The 25,616-nt window shown below is 34.8% G+C and overlaps 1 protein-coding gene across 1 annotated transcript; it reads left to right on the top strand.

Moving 5' to 3' along the window:
- The first annotated feature begins 15,589 nt into the window (after positions 1–15,589).
- Positions 15,590–24,018, top strand: LOC110627965. Its single transcript, XM_021774384.2, has 4 exons — positions 15,590–15,845; positions 17,102–18,962; positions 19,586–21,624; positions 23,615–24,018. Exons 1-4 carry the CDS (start codon positions 15,757–15,759, stop codon positions 23,709–23,711), a joined length of 4,086 nt encoding a protein of 1,361 aa, XP_021630076.1. The 5' UTR covers positions 15,590–15,756; the 3' UTR covers positions 23,712–24,018.
- The last annotated feature ends 1,598 nt before the right edge of the window (positions 24,019–25,616 follow it).

Below are 25,616 nucleotides of genomic sequence, written 5' to 3'. Positions count from 1 at the left end.
GGAACTATTGCCTTTTTCAGGGCAAGCTCTAGATTCAGATACGAAGAAAGCCAAGAAATATGTTATGAAGCTGCATTCCAGGTACTCCTCGTTGGTTCAGTCAGCTGAGAGAGAAAGTTTCCACACTGTGGTGGATATGGCTCGAAGAATGGAGGCAAGTGCTATAGTTGAAGGGTCAGTGAAGCAGTCAGTGACCCAATCTTCAGGGGTTAAGACCCCAAGCAGAGGAGGACCAGGGTTCTCTTCTCAGAGCTCAGGTAAGAAGAGGTGGGATAGCACCACCAAGAAGCCAAAGAAGAATAAGTTTTGGAACAAGTTAAAATCCGGTCTGGGATTCTGTGGTGGCTCGAGCTCAGGCTCAGATGGTACAGAATGCCAGAGATGTGGAAGACCGCACAGGGGAGTGTGTCGAGCTGGGACTAATGCATGTTTCAGATGTGGACAGGAGGGACACATAGCTCGGGATTGTCCTAGAGCGCCTTTTATGGGCCAGCCCCAGCAGACAGCTTCTGGTAGTGTGGCACAGCCAGCAGTTCCAGCCACAACTCAGGGCAGTGGCAGAGGTAGAGGGAGAGGGGCAGCCTCTTCTTCTGGTTCCCGAGGTGAACGTCCATCAGCTCCAGCCAGGATCTTCACCATGACACAGCAGGAGGCTAACACATCCAACACCGTGGTGTCAGGTAATCTCGTCAGTGGGTGTTCTGATGTGTATGCATTAATGGACCCGGGTGCATCTCATTCATTTATTGCTCCGAGAGCCGTTGAGAGGTTGGGTCTGATAGTCTCTGGGTTAGAGTGTCCCCTATGGGTCAGTGGACCCAAGTGTGACCCGTCGGTGGCAGTGTCAGTCTGCCAGTACAGTCCAGTTTTTATTGAGGGAAGATGCCTCTCCGCCGACCTTGTGGTTCTAGATTTGACAGACTTTGACGTCATTCTAGGGATGGATTGGCTATCTACCCATGGTGCTACCTTGGACTGCAGGGACAAGGTAGTCAGGTTCAGAGATCAGAACGGGTCAGAGGTAGTCTTCAGGGGAGACAAGAGGGGCACACCTAGAGGTCTGATATCAGCTCTTCAGGCTCATAGGTTGCTTAGGAAGGGATGTCAGGGGTACTTAGCTCATGTGAGAGAGCTAGACAGTCAGGTCAGGGAGCCGGCCTCGGTGCCAGTTGTCAGAGAGTTTCAGGATGTCTTTCCTGATGAGCTTCCAGGTTTACCACCTGCTAGGGAGATAGAGTTCGAGATAGAGTTGGTGCCTGAAACTAGACCGATCTCTATCCCTCCCTACAGGATGGCTCCAGCCGAGTTAAAGGAGTTGAAAGAGCAATTGCAAGAGCTGGTAGAAAAGGGTTTCATCCGACAGAGTACCTCGCCTTGGGGTGCTCCAGTCTTGTTCGTGAGGAAGAAGGATGGATCCCTTAGACTTTGTATCGACTACAGGCAGTTGAACAAAGTCACTACCAAGAATAGGTACCCATTGCCTAGGATCGATGATCTATTCGACCAGTTAGCAGGAGCAGGTTGTTTCTCCAAAATAGATCTGAGATCGGGGTACCATTAGCTAAGGATAAGGGATGAGGACGTGCCGAAGACAGCCTTCAGGACCAGATATGGGCATTTTGAGTTCCTTGTAATGCCGTTCGGGTTAACCAACGCCCCTGCAGCATTCATGGATCTCATGAACAGAGTGTTTAGCCAATACCTGGATCACTTCGTTATTGTCTTCATAGATGATATCTTAGTGTATTCCAGGAATGCAGAGGAGCATGCCCATCATCTGAGGTTGGTTCTGCAGACTTTGAGGGAACATGGCTTGTATGCCAAGTTCTCTAAATGTGAGTTCTGGCTGAGGAGCATTTCGTTCTTGGGGCATGTAGTGTCAGAGAATGGTATAGAGGTAGACCCCAAGAAGACAGAAACTGTGGCTAACTGGCCTAGACCCACTTCAGTGACAGAGATTAGAAGTTTTTTGGGTTTGGCAGGTTACTACAGGAGGTTCGTTCAGGACTTCTCAAAGATAGCAGCTCCTCTGACCAGGTTAACCAGGAAGAATCAGAAGTTTCTGTGGACCGACCAGTGTGAAGAGAGTTTTGAAGAACTTAAGAAGAGGTTGACTTCAGCACCAGTTTTAGCTCTGCCATCTAGTGAGGAGGACTTTACAGTCTTTTGTGATGCGTCCCGTGTGGGACTGGGTTGTGTATTGATGCAAAATGACAGGGTGATTGCTTATGCTTCTAGGCAGCTGAAGAAGCATGAGTTGAATTACCCCACACACGACCTAGAGATGGCAGCAGTAATCTTTGCACTCAAGATGTGGAGGCACTACCTCTATGGGGTAAAATGTGAGATCTTTACAGATCATAAAAGCCTGCAGTACATCCTGAGTCAAAGAGATTTGAATTTGAGACAGAGGAGATGGGTGGAGCTGCTGAGTGACTATGATTGCAAGATTCAGTATCATCCGGGTAAGGCGAATGTCGTGGCAGACGCCCTAAGCCGGAAGTCACTAGGCAGTTTATTCCATATATCGGCAGAGAGGAGGCCAGTGGTGAAGGAGTTCTACAAGCTTATTGAGGAAGGTCTACAGATGGAGTTATCTGGTACAGGTGCCTTGGTGGCCCAGATGAGAGTGGCACCCGTGTTTCTGGAGCAGGTGGCTCAGAAACAGCATGAGGACCCGGAGTTAGTGAAGATTGCCAGGACTGTTCAGTCAGGCAATGGTAGTGAGTTCAGATTCGACAGCAAAGGGATCCTCCGTTATGGGAGCAGAATATGTGTACCAGATGACATCGGGCTAAAAGGAGACATTATGAGAGAGGCTCATAATGCAAGATACAGTGTTCTCCCTGGAGCCACCAAGATGTATCAAGATCTGAAAAGAGTGTATTGGTGGCCAGCTATGAAGAGGGAAGTGGCACAGTTCGTGTCAGCCTGCGAAGTGTGTCAGAGGGTGAAGCTGGAACATCAGAAGCCGGCTGGAATGCTTAACCCGCTACCTATTCCAGAGTGGAAATGGGAGAATATAGCTATGGACTTCGTAGTGGGGTTACCGGCGGCGTCCAACAGAGTGGACTCCATATGGGTGATTGTGGACAGACTCACCAAATCTGCTCACTTCATCCCTGTCAGGAGTGGCTATTCTGTGGACAAGTTGGCGCAGGTGTACGTTGATGAGATAGTCAGACTGCATGGGGTTCCTGTTTCAATAGTGTCAGATAGAGGGCCCCAGTTCACCTCCAAGTTTTGGCGGAGTCTGCAGAGTGCTATGGGTACCAGGTTAGACTTCAGTACTGCCTTCCATCCACAGACAGACGGACAGTCAGAGAGGACCATCCAGACCATAGAAGATATGCTCAGAATGTGTGTGCTGGACTTTGGCGGTTCTTGGAGGCAGCATCTACCTTTGGTGGAGTTTGCCTACAACAACAGCCATCATGCTAGCATCGGGATGGCTCCATATGAAGCTTTATATGGGAGGAAGTGCAGGTCACCTGTTTGCTGGGAGGAAGTTGGAGAAAAGGCCTTGGCAGGGCCTGAGCTAGTAGAGATTACCAGCAGGGTGGTACCCATAATCAGAGAGAGAATCAAGACTGCTACCAGCAGACAGAAGAGCTATGCAGACGTCCGCAGAAGACAGTTAGAGTTTCAGGAGGGGGATCTGGTATTGCTCAAGGTGTCTCCAATGAAGGGAGTGGTTCGCTTTGGGAAGAAAGGTAAACTAGCCCCACGATACATCGGACCCTTTGAAATCTTGCAAAAGATTGGGAATGTGTCGTACAAGCTGGATTTACCTGCTTCGATGGAAAGAATCCATCCGGTTTTCCATGTTTCAATGTTGAGGAAGTTTGTGTCAGATCCGAGCAAGGTTCTTAGTGAGCCTGATGTGGAGGTCCAAGAGGATCTCACCTATGTTGAACAGCCAGTGCGGATCATAGACACCCAGATCAGAAAGTTAAGAAACAAGGAAATCCCGATGGTGAAAGTCCTGTGGAACCACCACAATTTAGAGGAATGCACTTGGGAGACACGGGAGTCTATGCTCCAGCAGTACCCTCATCTCTTTTAAGGTTAGATCCCTATGTGTTGATGTGTTTATGTGTTATGTTTTATGCCATGCTATGTGTGCTAGTGAGGAACATTCGGGGACGAATGTTCTTAAGGGGGGGAGAATGTAATACCCGGATAGACTCCGGTACCGGAATTCCTACCGTCCGGTGGAATCTCGGATGTCGGAGACCTCTAGAAGGGTAGAATCATGTTTTATAAAAATGTTTTCATGTTTTTAATGGTTTTAAAGTATGAAACTAAATGAGTTTTTGCATGAAAAGTCTTTGGAGGAAAACCCAGGTTCGGCCGCCGAAAGTCAAGTTCGGCCGCCGAACGTGCATGCGTTTTGGAGGCACGTTAGGCCCCCGAAAGCATGAGTGAGGGTAGTCCAGGTTCGGCCGCCGAAAGTCAAGTTCGGCCGCCGAACATTGCATGGATGCGGAGGCACATTCGGCCCCCGAACGTGGCCTGGCCAGCTACCTATAAATGGGGCACTTAGCCGAAATGGGCGAGCTTTCTCCCATTTTCGGCCACAGCAAGCTTCCGACCTTCCCTTTGCAAATCTAGTGTTCTTCCTCCAAATCTCTTCCATTTTTCTTGAGTTTTAAACTCACATTGCAAGTTTTGAACATTTAAACCAAGTTTTGGAGCTTTGGGAACTCAGGAGCTCATTTTCGTGGATCTCCAAGTTTAGATCGTCTCCCTCTCGATCTTCAAGAGGTAAGAGCCGATCTTAAGCTCCTCATGTGTTTTAAGTAAGTTTTAAGTGATTTTATAGGGTAGAATGGCATGTATAGGGTTGTATGAGTTTTTAAGCAAATGTTAGGTTTTATGTGATTCTTGAACAATGTGGCATGTTTGAGTATGCTTGAAGTGTTGTAGTTGGGGTATTTGATGTTTTGAGGCCCCTAGGAACTTGTATGCATGTTTTAACTGAGGTATATGCATGATTGGTGAGTTTGGAGGCGAAAATGCACAAAGGAGCCAAGTTTCTGCCCTTTGGCAGAAACCAGGTTCGGCAGCCGAAGGTACTTTCGGCCGCCGAACATGGCTGGGGAGGCAGGCCTTTCAGCTGCCGAAGTTGCCCCCGAACAGAGACTTTCGTCTCTGTCTGGCACTTTCGGCCGCTGAAGGTGCCGCCGAACCTACCTGAGTTTCGTCTCTGTCTGGGACTTTCGGCCGCCGAAGGTGCCGCCGAAAGTGCCCTGTTCAGCCATTTTATGCATATTTTCATGTGATGTTTTCATGATATTTTAGGGGGTTTTGGGGGAGATATTAGAGTAATGTTTATGTATGTTTGGTCCCTCATTGGAGTCCACCTGTGTAGGTTCGGACCCGAGGAACCAAGGACCCCAGCAGTGAGCCAGCTGCTACAGAGTTTGTCAGAGTCAGCCAGAGGTGAGTGGAACTAAACTTAACTTTTTAAATTTAGAAATGAAATGCTTTAATCATGCTTCATGCATCATGATCATATTATAGGTTGTTTGCATTAGAATTCACGACTATGCCGCATTGTATTGTTGTGATAGATGATAGTGGATGGACATTAGGATGATTCATTAGCCTTCTGAATACGAAGTCCTGTGGTGCCCATAATAGGGCCGGGCAATACGAAGTCCTGTGGTGCCCATAATAGGGCCGGGCAATAACTCCGAGTACGAAGTCCTGTGGTGCCCATAATAGGGCCGGGCAATACGAAGTCCTGTGGTGCCCATAATAGGGCCGGGCATGGAGTTGAGGGATTTTTGAATCAGTCCATCCGTGGTGTGATCTGTTTGTGCAGTGACGCATTTCATAACAGCATGTTTTAAATATTCTTTTTATAGTTCTACTCACTGGGCATCTAGCTCACCCCTCTCCCCTAACCCCCAGGTTTGCAGGTACGGGATAGATAGAGAAGGCAAGAAGAGAAAAAGTCATATGTATGTAATAATTAGATTGTGGACATGACAGTTGTATTATGATGAAATGTCAAAATATTCAATATGTTATGTAATGAGGTTATTGAGGATAGGGTTGTGCTTGACCACAGTATATTGTTAATCCCTTTTGTATGTACATGATCTTATGTTATGATGTTTATGTAAACTAACTCAACACAGGTTGTTTTGCCTTTGAGGCTTGATGAGATCCCACAGAGGGACTATGTTATGTATATATTCAGAGTATGCACAGGTTGAGTTAGTTGATGACCGTATGTATGAAGAAAAGTTTTATCTTTTTATGTATATGGTTGATCATGTATGGGATTAAACATGTTTACAGGTTATGTTAGGCTTGCTACGGGTCCCGGCGGCCTTATGCCGATCTGGATCCTAGCGCCGGTAGCGGTCCGGATTTCCGGGGCGTTACATCTATGCTTGACCCAGTAGATTATATTATGGCATTGTACTATTTTGAGCATCCCTTCTTATTTTTCAATAATCTGTCAATGGATATTAAATTTGAGATTTTCTTTTATAATTTAAACTTTGTGCATGTATGTTTATATGTATTGGGCTTGTGTTTTAAGGCCCCTATGTAAATTGTTATAATATAATGTTAATGTGTTCATGATTAAGTATTAATACTTGATGAGATATTTTTCTCTGTTCCAACATACGGCCCCACAATATATAATTTAGGAACGGAGACTTGCAAAATGAAGAAAATAAATTAGGAGTCTATTGGAATATTCCCAGTGGATACCCTCTAACTCTCAAATTAGATCTAAGAAATTATTGAGTGAGAACTTATTTCATAAAAGTTATAGAGAAAAAGAGAGTAGAAAGAAGGAAATGAGGAAGAAGATGTAATCACTTAGAAAGAGAGGGAGACATGTTTATCTAGGTCTACCCCTTTCCGAAAAAGGAACCACTCTTTTATTTTGTCAAATAATATATGTGGAAAGTGCAAAAATATTCTTTGATATATAATTTAGTGAATTTATTTTTTAATTAAAATAATATTATAATTTTTATATGTTATGAATACTTACATTTTAACTTTGAGTTATTTTGAAATGTATATATAATTCATAATTTTGTTAGACTTTAAATTTTATTACAATTGAAAGAGTTTTAAATTAAATATGTACTTATCGTTATATCTTAAATGAAATAAAAAAGTAATTAATTAACCGTAATTATATATCGATATACATTAAAAATTTAAATAGAATAGAAGAAAATGAAAAATCTAAGTCCTTGCTAAAATAGGAAGTCTATATAATTTCTTGCCAAAACAGATAGTAAAAAATAGGGGTGGACAGCCCTTTGATCCAATAATAAACACATTTTCTGCATGCTTCTTCGCTTTGAAACACACACTGAGCATGACAAATCCATATTGGATATTGATTGGGTGGGGTCATTAAAAAACTAAATACGATAGAGACACATCTAAATTTAAAAAAAACAAAAAAAAAAAAAAAAAAAACAATTTCCAGCTGCTTGCCAAATAGGAAGTGAAATTTATCTTCTTGCCAAAATATGAAGTTGAAAATAATCTTGATTGCACTTCACGTTTTGGTCCAACAAGGAACATGCCTTATCTATACTTTGTAACATTCCCCATCAGTTATCATTTTTTTTATTTGTAAATTTTAACTTATTAATATTGTAATCGTTTCTCCAATGGAAAATTTAAAACAACTCCATGTTAAATATAGAGTTAAAATATCATAAACTAATTTTAATATTTAATATTTAATATTTAATATTTGGATTAATGCTCAGTTTCACCATGCACTTATTGGGGAAATTTAAATTTTTTCCATTTTTATTTTTTTTTTAAATCTAGATTAACCATAAGTTCTATTTTAAACTCACTTTAGCTCAAAAATCAATAAAAATAAATAAATTGAGCTTCTTAATTTTTATCTAAATCAATAAATAAAAAATTTTAGTACAAAAATTTTGTATTTGTGCTAAATTAAGTTCAAAATGAAAATTTCAACTAATATAAATAAAAAGTTGTATATGAATTAAATTGAATATTCTAATAAATATAGAGTGAAAATTAAATATTTAGCATATTCAAATATTTTCTCATTAATTTAATTCTTTTATGCTTTATTTTTCACGTCTCGTCTTAAATTTAGAATGCTTAGCAATTTACCAAATCTCGATTTCTTTCAATTATCAAATCAAATAGGTTTGGTACATTGATACAATGCAAACCTTGCATTAATCTCCTCCCCTTAGTAAATCTCAATTACTGTTTTCTTATTTTGTGGGTTATACGGTTGCTTTTTAACTTCTAATTTCCAATGGTCTCTTCCTGTTGCCCTCAACGCTTTGAGTTGGCCAACCAAAGTGAATTTTTAATTGGGCTTGTGAGAGTATGCTAATGTAATTTATTATCTGGACCCATCTAAGTAATTTATTTATTGATATTACATGATGAGGGAGAAAGAGAAGGTATACCCACAAAAATTATCACATAAGATATCTGGGAAACCTTATTATGATTTTTAACATAGTAATTTACATAAATTTATTTGAAAATTTTAATAATTAAATAAAATAAAATTCACTCAGATCGAATGCTTGAAAAAATTGGGTGCATGAACATTTTTCGATAGAAGAAGCATTCCCTTTTTCTTTTTCTCATTGCAAGAGAGGGTATTTAAGTAATTTTAACTTTTGATAATTAAAAAAATTATTGTAACATGTAAATGAATGATGTAGGATTCTTGTGTTGCTAAAATCTAAAGGATGATTTTATGGTAATGAATTGAATCACATAATATTTTTTAAATTTTTTTATATTTAAAAGACTCTAAAAAATTAATTAATAGAAAATATTTTTATAGTTAAGTAGGAAAAAATATATTATTTAAGGATACCGATAGTTTACTTTCAAAAAAATATATATTATTTTATTACTTTTTAAAATTTTATTAAAAATATTGCATATAAATTTATTAATATCTTATTTTTTTAACAATATAAATAAATTTGAAAGATAATATAAATGAAAATAACTTCAAAATTCAAAGGATGAGATGTGAAAATTACCCCATTGGTTTTCATTTACACGCCTATACGTTTGACCAAATTGCAAAATCCATTAAACGTCTCAAAATTGAACCCACGGCACACGGAAGAAACTTTGTGAAATTGACTTAAGAAAAGGCTTTTAACGCGCAGGAAAAATAAAAAAAATAAAAAAAATGAACCTAATTTTATTGAAGTTGCCATTGAAAAGCACAAGGACTTACACAAGCCTTGGAGAAATGAATGAAACTTGTGGTACTATGCCTGAATAAAAAAAGAAAAAGTTTGCTCCTAAAAATTAAATGAATTTTCATTTTAAATTTATTTTTAAACTAATTAAATAAATTCAAATAAAATTAAATAAATTGAAAAGGCTCTTAAATCATTGCACGTAATGACTTTATTTATCAATAATTAAGAGATAAATTTAAATTAAAAATAAAATTTAATATTTATTATTTTATATATAGTTTGGGAGCAAATAATTCGAGTCAAAGCAAAAAATTTATGTTGTTAGGAGAATCAGCGAATAAAGCGGGATGAAAGTGTTTGTTTGTGTTGACCGGACATACTATATTAATAAAATGTTTGGTGTCGAAAATGATCATTAATAATCCAAATGAAGAGATGATCATTACAACACAAATTTAAATTTAGTGATGTTCTAATAAAAGAGGTGATAGATGGTAGATGTGATGCTCTCTTTGTGAGAAGATTGATTGAAATTTGAATGCATTATTTTTTATTATAAAATTTTATTATTTTAAAAGTGTAATTAGACTTTATTCTAAACAGAAAATAAATTAATATTGTTATTTATAATTTGTTTGTTTAGAGTGACCTTTTAACGTGTCTATTTCTCTTATTAATTGAAACTTATAGGTATTATATCTTTTAGCACTCCAATGTCTAGTCTGGTGGAAAGTGCATTCTGTAACTTTGAAAGGTCTAAGGTTCGACTCCCCCAACCCCCTATTTAAAAAAAAAAAATATTATGTTTTTTAATATGTTATTTTTCTGTATTTTATCACCTAAAATTTAAAGTTTTATATTGAATGTATTGATTGGGTTAGTTTTTAAATTTAATTGATTAAGTTTTTCTTAAATTTTTTTATTTATAATATGAGTTTTATTTTAAAAAAAATAATATAGCTATTAAATTTATTAAATATAATTATTTCAAAAATAAAATAAGTTATTACAAATTTATAAAAGATATTTCATTTGTTGTTCTTTAATATAAATTTATTTTAATAACAATAAATTTTGTTCATTTTAGTTTTTCTGTTAAGAAACAAAAAATTCTTTATTTTACTTTTTGTTACTTTTAATTTTGTAATGAAACTAATCAAAGAAAATGAATTTGCCATTAAAAAAGTAAATGAATTTATTATTAATACGTTAATTATAATTTTACTAATAATATATTGTAATAATGATTATTGTTTTATTGCTTACATTTAATTATTAATTATTCATTTATTAGTAATAAACCTATCTATTATTTTATACAAATAAATTTACAAGTATACTTTTATTAATACTAATTATATTATTTAATAACATAAAATATAAATTATATTTTCAATTAATTCGTTTAGGATTGATGTGGGATAAAATATTTCCATTTTTCAGTCAAGTTTTTTTTTCTTCTTAATTTTAATTTAATTTAATAATAACTAAAAATTCTTTTGGTCCCATTAACTGAATATTCATTCATCCCTTGAAAGTATCGGAGCAACAAATTGATCGCAACGGCAAAATCAGAAACGTCGCGTTGAAAAACTGTTCCCTAACGGGTCCCGCTGCACCTTCAAACACGCCAAAAGGGTAGGGTCCACATCCTAATAGCATAGCCGTTTGATCTGATCACATCATCACAGCCATTCACTCCTGTAATGCTTGATAGGTCACGAGAGGTTTAAAATTAAGACAAATTGGGAAAAGCGAAGTCTGAGCCAACGAACTCTTGTCCCACACAGAAAGAATCTTAATCTCTTATTATTTTTAAATTTAGTTACGTGGTTGACAGGTTTTAAATCCAACGGTGAATGACAATCACTTTTCCAACAGACGGCGTAGATTTGACAACAGGTCCAGGGAATCTAGGGGATTGAGACACCGCCGCCAAGCTATCTTGGTTAGCTTGAGGCTGCCCGTTAAGTGTTATTTTATTAATTAATACTCTTTCCGTCTGTCTTTAGATATTTTACGCGGAATAAATGGAAATGAGGTGTAAAATTTCTATTTTAATCCTTAAATTAATATAAAATATTTAAATAAGACATAGAACTCTTGTAGAAAAAAATAAAGTTATTTTATACAAACACTTTTTAAATAAGACAAATCACATTAAAACTATCAGAAACAAAACAAGTGTTATTTTGATTTATCAAGTGTTATTTTTATAAAAGATATAACTTAACACGTTTGGTATTGTAGTTAAATATTTTGAGGGTTAAATAAATTTTTTATTCAATATTTAAAATATCAAATAAATTTATTTGATATTATAAATTTGAAAATACTTTTTTAATTTATATAATTTTTAAAATTTATTCCTGAATGATCTGAAAAAGGCTAAAATTTTTCTCCATAATTTTTTTATCTTGTCATTTATATTTTCACAGGGGCAAACACAGCTTTTATCTACATAGAATATTTTCCCACACCTCATCCTTGTTGAGATAAATGATTAGACCTATGATGAGAATGAACCTTTTTTTTTTTTTTTTTTTTTTTTTTTTCTCCCTTGAATACCTTTTGAAATCCCATCTAAGGTTCTTTTCTTTAGTGGATATGAAAAAAGAGGTAGGAGGATAACACATGTTCATTGGCACATGGTCATGCGACCTACATTGGATTAAATACTACCAATTGTAAAGGACTGATAGTGCTATTTGTCCTATTTAAAAATTAGTTGAAGGTATTTAGATTTAAAAATAAACTTTATGAGGTAAACAAACTCATTAGTTATTTTTTGAATTTTAAAAAATATATTAAAATATTATTAATGATTTTAAAAATATTTATTAATTAATTTTTTTATTAATTTTAATTTTTAAACATTAAAAACATATAAAATATTTTTAATATAGAGAGATTAACTAGTAGATTTTTTAAAAATTTAAAAAATAATTAATAAATTTTTAAAATTATAAAAATTAAATAGTAAAATATTATTTAATAATAATATGAAGTCACTAATTAATATATTTTTTAAAATATTAAAAAAATTTAATATATTTTTAAAAAATAAAAATTAACGAGTGAATTTATTTATACTATTGAAATTAAATAATAATTTTTTTTAAAACTTTAATATAAGTCTTGGTATTAAAGTGAATTTTTTGCCAAAAATAAAAGAAAGATTTTATTAATTTTATTTATTTTTTATTTAATATAAAGAAAAAATGAATTCCTTTTCTTTTAAAATTAAGAAGGTAATAAATAAAAATTAATAACTTTTTTCTTAGTTCATCTTTCTCCTTTCTCAAATATATGAAAGTGAATATTTTATTTCGTTATCTCTTTTGTTATAGTTTCCTCGAATCCAAACTGAGGATTAAACTATAAATATATGTTATCTTCTCATATATTTTAAATTATAAATTACTTTTTTTAATACAATAATTTGTTTATTAATTTAATATACTTTAATTTGAAATATAATATTTTTTAAATAAAAAATAGCATGGGTTATTTAATTTTTTAAATGAGTAAAAATATATTCACAAAGACAATAATTTACTTACCTTAAAGTAACTATTTTTTAAATAGGAAAGTTTATTTTTATGAGATGAAATAAATAGTCTTTAAAAAATATATCTGAAAATTAATAGAAAATAAAATTTTTGTTCAAAAATTAAATTAATTAAAATTTTAGAGAATTAGTTAATTAGAAATGTACATAAAATGCTATATATCTAATTATAAATAAAAATATTTACACTCATCATTTTGATATGAGACTAAATAAATTTCATGAACCAAGTCAATTTGTTTTAAATTACGATGTGACTTCTGCCAAAATATCTAAAAATAATTAAGAAATATTAAACACTTTTAGTCAGAACAGTCAAAGTAATTTTTGTTTTTCTATCACGAGATTAAAATTGAATTCGGGGGTGACAAGAGATTCTCGTTTATTTGTTATTATTTTATATAAAAAGAATAAAACTTGTTACTTTTAGAACTTTGTATTACATTTTAATTATTACTAATTTGGTATAATAATATAAAATTTGATAAATGTTTCATTAAAAAAAGTTGATTATAGGGTAAATAGTTTTTATAAAATCAAGAAAGCATAGCTTCCCTTTCAATTTATTCATGTAAAATAAACTTGTTCTAATAGACATAGCAATAATTAAATTATTATTATTATTATTTTGTAAATGATAAATAGATAGAATAAAATACACAACATTGCTTTATTGTTAAAAACCTTGTTTCTATTTTTTTGGTTCAAAATTGTTATAAGCTTAATTTATTAAATAAAACAAATTAAATGTCAGAAAAATAGCAATATTCTGTATGCATAAAATAGAATGTAATTAAAAGAAATTTTCCTTTAATTTATAAAAATAAAATAATTTTTTTTTTATAATTGTTGTACTTTTAATATAATTATTTTGATTGGATTTGAATTAGAAATTTCTCGACTGCGGAAGCAATTTTGGTGCGCTAAATCCACGGGTAATGTTCTTTCTTTTTTACATAAAAACAAGCTATTTCGTTTTTTTATTTGTTTTATATTATATGGCAGAGAACAATAATTTATTTACCAAGTTATTAGTTTATTTCTATTTAATATGTTTTAAAAAATAAAATTTATAAATTCTAAAATTATTTAATGCATAAAAATAGATTTTCTTTCACTTTTTATCCCTCCTAAATTGTAAATCGCTTTCCTTATTGAAATGTTAGTTTATTAATATATCTTATTTAATATAAATTAAAAAAAAGAAATTTACTAATTTAATAAATAACTTGGTATTGAAATAGTATTAGTCAAGAATATATTAAAAAGAACAATATAAAAAATTATTATTTCAACTGTATTAACCTTTTAATTTGTAAAGAATAAATAGATATATTTCATAATACCAAAATAATATTTAATTTTAATAAATTACATAAACATAAGCATATTGAAAGTGAAATAGAATTTATTAAAAATAAAAATAAATTAATGAAGAGAGAGAAAAAAAAAAAAAAAAAAAAAAAAAAGCAATCCTTTCGTGCGTCTTGGATTTGGTGTATGAGCTTTTGGTGGTAACTTTATCTCGTGCGAGCGAAACACATTCCATTTTCCCGAGCAGGCAACGTCCCTCTGGGGTTTGGTATTTTCTCCGTATTGCCAAAACTACCCCCACTAGCAAGCAACGAAAGAACAAGATGTGCTCGCCCTGCAGCCTTCAACCCCGAGCCGTAAGGTCCGGTCAGGCTCGGACCACAACGCGCCAAGGTGTTCACTTTGCCACACTAGCTGGCACCCAGGCACGTGGGCCACGTCATCAGCACTCAAGGGCAAAACAGACTTTCTCTTTATTTTAATTATTTGGTACTGTACTACAAAATTTTAAATTAGCAGCGAGCTACCCCAAAAAGTTTCTGCCAACTGCTTTACATGGCAATTGCCGTATCTTACGCAATTTACCATTTTATCCCTACCTGAATTTAATGTTTTAAAATTTACCATAATAATTTATGTTAAATATTTTTTAAAATTAAATTATTCAGTCTCCTATTAGTATTTAGTAAATAAGTTCACCAAAAAATTATTATTTAATTTATATAATATGAAAATTTATTAATTAATATATTAATTATAAATAATATATTAAAATGTTTTTAAAATTTTTAAAATTTATTTAATTAATTTTTCTAATTAAATATTATAAAAAATATAAAATACTCCAATATAGAAAATTAATTGATAAATATTTTTATAAAATTGAGAATTTTTCATACAATTAATACTAAAATTCTATTTATTTCAAAAAAATATTTCTCATAATCTTTTAATATTTAAAGTATTTAAAAAAATTAACGATAAAAAATCATTTTTTAATCAAATAAGATATTAAATTATTTTTAAAAAATAAATTATTATTTTAAAAAATAATTTTTTATATTTTAAAAATTTTATTAATAGATGATATATTTTATTTTTTAAAGTAAAATTAAATAATAAAAATATTTTTAAATATAAAGTATTTTTTGTAATAGAAAGAACTAAATAATAACGATTAAAAATTAATTAATAATTTTTTAAAAATTAATTAATAATTTTTTAAAAATTAATTAATAATTTTTTTATAAAATTATAAAAATATTATTTTAAAAAATTTAACTAATAAATTTTTTCAAAACTAAATAATAATTTTTATAAATTTATGTATGAAATACCCCATTTGAATTATTATTAGTAATAAAATATAAAGCGCAAGGAGTCAGTTTTTTTTTTTATAAAAAAAAGTTTTTGCAAAACGACGGAAGGAGATGGGGATGGGCAGTTTGGTAAATTGAAGTTGTCCACCATTCTTCTTTTCGCTCTCTCTCTCTCTGGTCTAATATGACTCGTTTGGGTTCTGGAGGCCATTCATTCGCTTATCATCAGTTGTGCTTGATTCTAAGCTCTTTTTCTTGGGCCCCTGAAATCGAAATCTAAAACCCTAAAAAACGAGACAAAAAACTTGCAGATGATATCTTTTCTTTCTTAGTTATGGAGTTTGATTCCTTGACGATCACAGCTCCACAAAAGCGGCAACAGCAGCAGCAGCAGCAGCAGCAGCTCTCCATGTGCTACCTCCGGTAACACTATCACTCTCCACATTTTCGATGTTTCCTAAACACCTCTTCCGGAACTCTTTTTTCTCACTTATTCTTCTTTGCTCTTGTTTGCTAAGTCTTACTATCTTTTTCGTTTTATTTGTTTATCTTCGATCTTCCTTGCACGAAGTTTCTCTCTTTTTTTTTCCCTTACTTTTTTCATCTATTCTTGGGAATTTTTTTTTTGGGTTTTTCCGATTGCTTCATCTTCGCTATTCGGTTCCAAAATAGTATTTTTTTAGACATGGATGATTGGTTTGAGCTATCATATAGAGCTTAGAGTTGTTGTTTCATTTTATGATTGGCTTTAGTGGAAGGACTTCTGTAGAGAATCGGTTTCATGCTGTTCTCTGGAATATCGGCTTGGGGGGCTTTAACTTATATTTCATAGTTTTAAGGCCTTCTTGAAAAAAAAAATTGAGATTTTTTTTTAAGAACTATGGACCACAGCCTGTAAACGACTTCAATAAGGCAATAACCTCTTAGCTAAAGTTCATAGCTTGGTTTAGCTTCTATTTACGACAAAGAGATTAGCAAAATTTAAATAAGACCCCTTTTTTCCCCTCATACTGGTAAAATGGTTAGCTATTAATTTTATGTTGCAAATGCTTTTGGGTGTGTTTCTTTACATTTTGGGGTTTATTGTTTATGCAACAAATTTATTAGCTGCGATAACTTAGATTTTTTATTAGATGAAAACTATTTAAACAAAAGGAGCATTTACTTGCCGATTATGTGCCATTGCAAAAAAGGTTGGGTGTTACTCTTTATTTCCTATTCTGGTAGTACGTTTGGTTCACTAAATATGAATTTATAGTTCTTCTTTACCCTTCTTTTGGATCATTCATTTTGCTTCCAAGTCTCTACAAGATGATGTAATTTTGATTCTGCTTGGTTTCCGAGGAAATGGTGGAAAGTAGTAAGAACAGAGTCTGTTTCTGATTTTACTCCTAAAAATGATGAGGTCAATCCAGACACTGATTTTCTATTCTTTAAATAAGAGTAAACTAAACTTCTCTTTTGTAAGTGAGTTGGTCTCATCCTGGTATTACGACTTCAAATTTCATTTTGGTTTCCTCTTTTCACTCGCTTTGTTTTTTTTTTTTTAATTAAATTTTATATCTCCTTTTAAGTTCAACAGTTGATTAATTGTTTAAATTACTAAGTGTTTTTGCTGACCGGAGACAGTTTTAAGCCAACCTCTCTTGTAACGTTGTCGGTTTTGGTGGTTTATTCAGGGGATTGTTTCACCAGGTCAAAGCATTCCAATTTTTCCTGGTTCTGTCATGTACCATTTTTTGCCTTGCTACATGTGGACCATGCTTGATGGATGGGATGCAGAAATCCAAGAAGCATGATGGTTGTGGGGCCTATGGAGATGATCATGATTTGGGGTTTCAAGATATTATTGTTGCTGATGCTAGTTCAGGCTACGATACTGGAAGTCCAGTGACTCGCATGAATATCAAGAATATTTGCACCAATTCCCATTCTTTCTGCTTTCCTTCAACGTTGCATGGTCTTCCATCTTATGAGCAAGAGTACAAAGCTGATGCTTTAGAATTTTCTAGGAGTCACCCTGATAGTCTTTCATCTGTAGGACCAACTCAGGACAGCAAGGGGGCTAGTAACAGGAGCTGGTTTTCAGATTCTGGTATGTTTGAGTTATCAAATGGGCAGACTGTTTCTTGTTCTTTGAATTCCATCGAGGACATCAATCAATTATTGTGCGTGCAAAACAGTAGTGCTAATCAAAATGATTTCTCTTCCTGTGGAGGTCCTTTAATAATTAAAAAGAGCGCAAGTCTTAGGCTGACATCAAACTCTGAGGTGACAAAATCTAGTCCCTTGCATGTTTCTTCATCACCCCATGTAAAAATTAGCCCTCCTGTTCTTGATTGGGGACGCAAGCATTTACATTTTCCCTCTGTAGCTTTCTTAACAGTAGCTAATACGTGTAACAACAGCCTTTTGTATGTTTATGAACCGTTTAGTACCAATATACAGTTCTATCCCTGCAATCATAGCAAGTTTTTTTTAGGACCTGGTGAAGTAGCTTCAGTTTGTTTTGTGTTTTTACCAAGATGGTTGGGCTTGTCCTCAGCTCATTTGATCTTGCAGACAAGCTCTGGTGGTTTTCTGGTCCAGGTTAAAGGCTATGCTCTGGAATCACCTTACAAGATTAGTCCTGTTATAAAAGTGGATGCTGCTTCTAGCGGACGGTTGATTAGGAATTTGTCTTTGTTTAATCCTTACAATGAAAACCTCCATGTCAGGGAAATAAGTGCATGGATTTTGGTTTCTCAAGGAAATATTTCCCATCACACTGAAGCAATCTGTAGCATAGGAAATTATCAAGATTCTGACAGGCTGAGCCTGAGTGTTAAGGATTGGTTGGTTGTGAAGAGTGGCCAGGTTGATTTTCCATTGATGGCTATGAGACCTCATGAAGATTGGGAGATTGGTCCTTATGGCAGTGGAACTGTACTAGAGATTGACTTCTCATTTGAATCTGAGGCACAATTTGTTGGTTCTTTTTGTATGCAGTTACTGAGGTCTTCTCAAGATAAACCTGATACCGTTTTGGTTCCTCTTGAAATTAATGTGGATGGAAAAGTGGCGTATCAGGACTTTGCAAGTTCAGTTTCAGTTTCTCTTGAGGCTTTGGTGTCATGTGATGCTAGCAACACTTTTGTTGCTATCTCTTTGAGAAATGGAGCTCCTGATGTTTTGACTTTTGTCAAGATTAGAGAGGTTGCAGCAGAAAATGTTTTCCAGTTCAAGTACATTCAAGGGTTGCTACTATTCCCGGGCACTGTTACACAAGTTGCTACGATTACTTGCACTCAGCTGCTTGTTGAATTACATGACTCTCCAACTGAACTATCCAATATTTATAAGAACTGCAAATTAGTTGTCCTAACAAACGACTCTAGTAGGCCTCAAATTGAAATTCCTTGCCAGAACGTAATCCATATTTGTTCAAGACATCAAAAGGATTCCTCCATTGGAATTGGTCATCAATCTGAAAAGGCAGACTCTGGCAATAAGTGGTCAGGATCGTTGGACAGTAGCACGAAGTTGCCATCAAAGATCATGGTATGCTTCTTATCCATTTTCCTCACAGTTTGTGGCATTCTTTATGCTTAATGTATCATGATTCGTACTTGATTATTGCATTATCTTGCTTGAAATTGTCTGGTTCTAGTGTAGGCTTAGGATTCTCAATATAGGTGGAAGTGGATGGGGAAAATTATAGAAAATTCTTGTGGTTTTACTGATTATACACTTTGGTCCTCTCCCCCCCACCCCCTTCTTTCAATTCCAAACTTTATTGCGTTTTGAGATCAAAACTTTTGCTCTGTATTGGCTGAACGTCCTTCCAGAATGGTCCAAAGCTGTGTATTTCCCATTTAGGATTTAATTAGTTGGAATCTGCACTCTATCGCAACTTGTAAGACATATTCTAGCATGTAAACGTATTTGTTTGTCTCCTATTCTCAATGCTTGAAAATGATTAATAATTCATGAAAACATGAGCAACTCTCTCTTTCTTTTTTCCCCCACTTAAAATTAGTGCATGTAAAGTTTTAACTCATAATTGGTCATTAACAAGATTATAGCTTCACTAAGATTAGTTTAAAATCGGCGCTCACTTTTGACAAACCTCTGGTGTTTATTTGCATGATGACCGAGACGATGATGTGAATTTTTTATTGAAGGAATTGGAGAATGTAGAAGCAGATGAATTTGTTCTGGAAAACTGGAAATCTCAAGGTATCACAAGCAGCATGTCTGTGCTTGATGATCATGAAGTACTTTTCCCAATGGTTCAGGTTGGAACTCAACATTCTAAGTGGATCACTGTAAAGAATCCTAGTGAGCTGCCAGTTGTAATGCAGCTCATTCTTAACTCAGGAGAAATTGTTGATGAATGCAAGGGTACTGATGGTTTTATACAGTCCTTTTCATTAAGTAGTTTGGCTCATAGTGAATTCAAGACAACTAGGTATGGGTTCTCAATGCCAGAGGATGCACAAACAATTGCCTATGTTCATCCTTATGGGACAGCATCTTTTGGCCCAATTTTCTTTCATCCTTCAAGTAGATGTGGGTGGACAAGTTCTGCCCTGATAAGGAACAATCTTTCTGGCGTTGAGTGGTTATCCTTGAGAGGAGTTGGAGCTTCGCTTTCCCTTGTCCTGCTTGATGGGTCTGAGCCTATTCAGAGCATAGAATTTAATTTCAACTTGTCATTTCCCCTAAATTTCTCTTCTCCAGACCTGTTATTTCACATGGAAGAGACCACTTATGCTTGTTCTCGGCCACTGTCAAAAGAGCTGTATGCCCAAAATATAGGAGACTTGCCTTTTGAGGTGAAACGCATTGAAATTTCTGGAACAGTGTGTGGGTTGGATGGGTTTGTGGTTCATAATTGCAATGGTTTTTCACTTGAACCAGGTGAGTCTACAAAACTTTTGATATCATACCAGTCTGATTTTTATGCACCAATTTTACAAAGAGATCTTAAACTGGCCTTGGCTAGTGGAATTTTTGTGATACCAATGAGGGCAAGTCTTCCTGTATACATGTTCAATCTTTGTAAGAAATCAGTATTTTGGATGCGATTGAAGAAATTCTCTGCAGTGGTGTTTCTTTCTACTTCTTTGATGTTCCTGATCTGTTGTTGCATATTCCCCCAATTGATGAATTTTGGCTCCCATGATTACTGGTATAAGAGTGACAGAAGTTCCCATACTACAGTGAGAGATCCAGGAAAATCTGCTCGCCAGGATCTTAACCAGAAAAGCAGAAAGTTATCTATGTCCCCCGAGACGGATGGCTTGCTAAGCTCAGTGGAAGGCAAAACCTCAAAGCAGGCATCTGGTTATAATTATCCAGATAGTCAACTTAGAGGCCCAGACCATGAGATAACCGTCGAGAATGGGATACCGACTGCAGAAAATCATAAAGCATTGCCATCTTTGCTTTCAAAATCTGTTGTAATTGGGAGTCCTAATGCAGTTGAAGCTTCCCAACCTTGTAACCTTCATGTCAGGACTGGAAAAGAGAAAGGAAGAAGGCGAAGGAAGAGAAAGGGTGTTGCTGCAGGTTTAGCTGGACTTTTTGAAGTTTCAAGTAGTCAAAGTGGGAATTCTACACCTTCCTCCCCTCTGTCTCCTGTAACCAATGTCACTCCCAATCGTACTTTATCACCACCTCCTGACATGGAATCTATTGAGGCTAGAAATCCATTCTCTCAAGTGGCTGACCAGCAGTGTAAGAAGGTTCAGGCAGCTGTATCCATTTCCAAGGCATCTGTATTGGAGCCCAAGGTTTCTTTAAACTGCTGCACTAGTAATCGTTTCTCTGCTACCACAGAACAACTTTCAGTGCCAAGAAAAACCACTGGAAAACCTGTTCTGTTGCCTTCAGCCACTTTTCCTTCTGGTAGTAGGACTGTCCCCAATCTGTTGTACCCTTCTTCTCCAGCTTCAAAATCTGCAATTGCTCCTCATGCTCGAGCTCCTGGACCCAAACTTTATAAGCAGAAAGAGGTAGAAGAAAAGGTAGGGGATGAATATACATATGACATCTGGGGTGACCATTTTTCTGGACTCCATTTAATAGGTAGTTCAAAGGATGTTACAACCATGAAAACCATAACAGAAAACAATTCCAATAGCTTCTTTGTAAGGGGTCCACAAGCCCTTGTGATGAAGTATCCTCCAAAATCTGTGAATTTCTTTCAAGATGAGGGGTAATGATAATTTTACCAAATAATTTAAAATATCTCTGTGCCTTGTTATATTTCTTTAGCTTGCCTTTTTAAAGCATTCAAAAGTTTACTTCATTCGTTAACGATGCAGGAAATTGCAGCTTTTGTTTTTAATGCATGCATATGTATGCTGTTAATGATTGCTTTCAAATTTTGTTTTATATAATTCTATTTGGACAATTACCCAGGTATTGTTTTTTATTTCTCTCGTAGCTTTTGAGGAAAGTTTGCATTGTTGGAGTGTTTACTATATTACTGGAAAAATATTTCTAATTTTATTTAGTTGTGGTGCTCATCTTATTACTTCTAATAAAATGGTTCAGAAGGGGAAAATGAAAAGCTATTGCATTGCAAATTGGATAAATATACCCATCTCTGGAATGTCACTTCAAAAACTAACAAGCCTATTCTAGTGCTACTAAATTACCGGCAACTGCTCGAGAATAGTTGTAACTTCTAGAATTGCAATATTTGTTTGTTTATGAGTAATGCTGCAGTTTTAAAATATGCCTATTTCCAGCGTTCTTTCTTTTGCTAAGTGAGGTAACTTGTATTTGGTTCGACTTCTGATCTCATGGAAATGAGAATAAGAAGACTACCAACTTTTGTATGTTTAGTTTGTTGGTTTAGTGACTTGTCATTTTTAACCTGCTTATTGCTTAAAGTTGACTGCTTTCTGTTGAACAGTTAGAAAGAACTTATCATAGTTGACATGATCTAATGCACTGCCGCCCTGGTTAGGGGAGATGAGGGATGTAAAGTGAAAACTCAGTTCTAGATGGTTCATTAGAATTCTGCTCTCTCTCTCTCTCTCTCTCTCTCTCTCTCTCTCTCTCTCTCTCTCTCTCTCTCTCTCTCTCTCTCTCCCCGGTGTGTGCATATATGCAATTGCATCTGCATGTCCTGTAGGAGGCAAAGTTTTCTGTGATCTGTGAAAACTCTGGTGTTTATATTGCTTACAAGATTTATGTATTGATCAATGTTCTGCTGAAGCTTTGTTGTTTGGGAGTCTGATACATTGTATAAGCTTATCATAGTAAAGCATTTGAGTGGTAGTGGAGGTAGTGATGATCAGGATTTATATATAGAAGAGGTAGGGAACTTACAGTATATTCTATGGTATAGGGAAACTGATTAGTCGGTCCCTCTGGTTTGAAAAGTACATTAAAAACCTTTTTAAGATATTAAAAAATCTACTTGCGTTGGCTATATTTGTTAAGTGTTGACCTATTTAGTTCATGTGGTAAACTAAAATTTATTAGTTGGTCTTTTAGTTTTGTGAAAATTTCTCATAATTAGTCCTTTCGTATTAGTGTATTTCAGACTCTTATAAAATACTTAACGTCTAAAAAATTAGCAGAGAGACTAATTAGTAGACTTTAAAAAACTTTAGAGATGTTTTAATGTAATTTTTAAAATCGACGGACTAACTAATAAGTTTTTATATGCCACAAGGACTAAATAGTGATTTTTCCAGAGGTAATATGTAGCAATTACCCTGATGGTTAAGCTGTGTCATGAGCACACTTGTTTCTTAAAATGTTAATTGGAAACGCAGATTACCTTGAATGTTTGTTCTCTTGTTCTCATGTTGTCTCTGAAGAATTGTATTTCACCTGTTCTTTGAGAAACATATCGAGACTTTTTTTTTAGGTAGAAAGAAGTTCTTTATTTTATTTTTATTTTCTTACACATAGCAGTCTAATACTGGTTCCATTCTCTTTGTTCCTGTGATTGCTGTTTACCATTTCTGGGCTTATATATGAATCCAAGAGATGCCAATGATTAATTTTATTTCAAACAGGGAGGATATTGTGCATGGTTTGTAGTTATTTGTCCAATTCTGCTTCTGTATGGGGATTGACTAAAAAGTGAAATATTGGACTTGCAGCATTGCTGATTCTTCATTTCACATTGAACTCTTTTACTAATAAAAGATGTACTGAAAATTCTATTGTGATTCTTCATCAAGGTACCCAGTTGCTTTACATCCCAAGACAAGGATGTCTCTTGAGTTCCCTCTTGCAATCAATGTAATCGTGATTGCAGTGCCACATGCATCCTCTTAAAATCAAATTTCATTCACTTTTAATTGCTCTCTGTTCTATTGTATTAGAGGGAGTAAAGGAAATTTTGGGAAGGTTCAAATGCTACGAGAACACAACATTGAAATGTGAATTCATGCAAGTCACAGGGTCAAGCATATGGTTTTGAGATGTTACCACCAATGTTTAGACCTTGGATAAAAATGCCTGTAATGATTTTAGGCATTGAACTTGAATGACAAGTATTGAGTTTATTTTATGGTGTATGATATAACTACTCTGGAGCTGCTAATGCTTCTGGTTCTAATCTAGTACAGATATTCTTGGAACATTTCGAAGTGTAGGATCTGGTTTGCTTTGAATTAATCTGCATGTTGCTTGCGAGCAACAAGGTTGGTGCATGTTGGCTTAAATTTGTCTTTCATTCGTTGATGTCGATTGAAGCAAGCTACTAGGATGAACTATTTGAATAAGTCTAAAGGCTTCATGTGATTCATGGAATAAAGATAAAATAAGAATAGTTAATTTAGGTTCACATGTCAAATTGTGTGAAATCTGAAAGTATTACTTCTATTGCCTTGAATATGGATATTTTGTGGAATAAATATCTAAAGGTGGCTATGCCGTTAGTAGATAATTCTAATCTAGCTCGGTACATGATGAATTCTGTACAAACTGGTGGATGAGAATTTTTATGTCCATCGTATCACTTGTTTGTAAATTCAACTTCCCATGAACTAAATGGAATAATAATTTAACACATTTTTTTACTCCATTCCATGCGTAATGACAATATTTTTTATTCTACGTAAACTATATTATCATTTTTGGAGCTACGGTTTCTAAAATATAATTATCCTTTTTCATGTGTGTCTGGCCACGGCCGTGTAATTGTTTGGATTCTTTGGTCGTTAGATGACTAGACTGTGCGACTTCTTCTCATCACTCAGTCAAGCCATACAACTCGTGGTCTACACTTGCTCTGCTGCCCCCATTTTTTTAGCGTTGGGGGGTGGGGGCGTCAGCCCTTGGAGGAGAACATCCCCTTGGCAGGAGTCTTGAACAAATCTTCAGTAGAGCCACATTCCATTTCGTCTGTGGAACCAAACAAGGCAAGCGTTACTGTTTTATGCGATAAATCTACAAATAGCTCAGCTAACAATCTAGCGATCACTTGCGCATGGCCGTGTGGCTTGCAAAGGAACAGAAACATAAGTGCAAAAAGCAGTAGTAGCATGCCATAAAGTTTGTTAGAAAGTTGTAACTTTCAGAATAGGTGTAGAGAAAACCTGCAACAACTGGTTGAAGGCCCTCAAAAGGACATTACAGATAAGACGGATTTTGGTTCCATAGAACTGTTTGATGTTGACCTCAGAGAAGAAAGCCCGTGCTCTTGTTTGCCCAGACCCAGCAAAATTCAGCGACCCTTACAGGAAATGATTATTAATTGTTCTCCGGGGGACCCCAAGAAATATACTCTCTCTCAAGACAGAGCTGGCAAAACCCATATGGGAAACCAGACAACATTGTTATCTTCCAATCATCATCACTAATTGGTTGTGGTCTCATTTTTTGTTTGTGGGCATGTGCTGCTTCGCTCTCTTCATGCTTTGACGATCTTAAGTGTTGTTTTTATGCAATATTGTTTTTGTTGTTTCCTTCTAAATGAGCTTATTTAGTTGGATTTTGATTAGTTCACAGATCATTGGGTTGTGTTAGAAATTACAAGTGGTCCAATCTTTTAAGTATCCATTGGACCACATCATGTCCAGCAAATAAGGACTGTGACCCATCATTCTTTCCCTTAGAGTCTTGCCCTTCACTACTCTTCACAATCCTAACAAGGCATACGAAACAGGATTCAGACTGATGGCTGTTTAATTTCTGACCAAAGACAGTTAACAATAGTACATCACCTCATGTAACAAA

This window comes from Manihot esculenta, chromosome 12 (genome assembly GCF_001659605.2).
Source record: "Manihot esculenta cultivar AM560-2 chromosome 12, M.esculenta_v8, whole genome shotgun sequence".
Classification (NCBI taxonomy): domain Eukaryota; kingdom Viridiplantae; phylum Streptophyta; class Magnoliopsida; order Malpighiales; family Euphorbiaceae; genus Manihot; species Manihot esculenta.
This window is presented reverse-complemented; position numbering and strand designations above follow the sequence as displayed.

What these genes read in the sequence shown, in the direction of transcription:
- LOC110627965 (XM_021774384.2), top strand. Translation starts at nt 15,757, where the DNA reads ATGGAGTTTGATTCCTTGACGATCACAGCTCCACAAAAGCGGCAACAG. An exon ending in CTCTCCATGTGCTACCTCCG is followed by an intron (nt 15,846 to 17,101) that starts GTAACACTATCA and finishes TGGTTTATTCAG; the next exon opens with GGGATTGTTTCACCAGGTCA. An exon ending in AGTTGCCATCAAAGATCATG is followed by an intron (nt 18,963 to 19,585) that starts GTATGCTTCTTA and finishes TTTTTATTGAAG; the next exon opens with GAATTGGAGAATGTAGAAGC.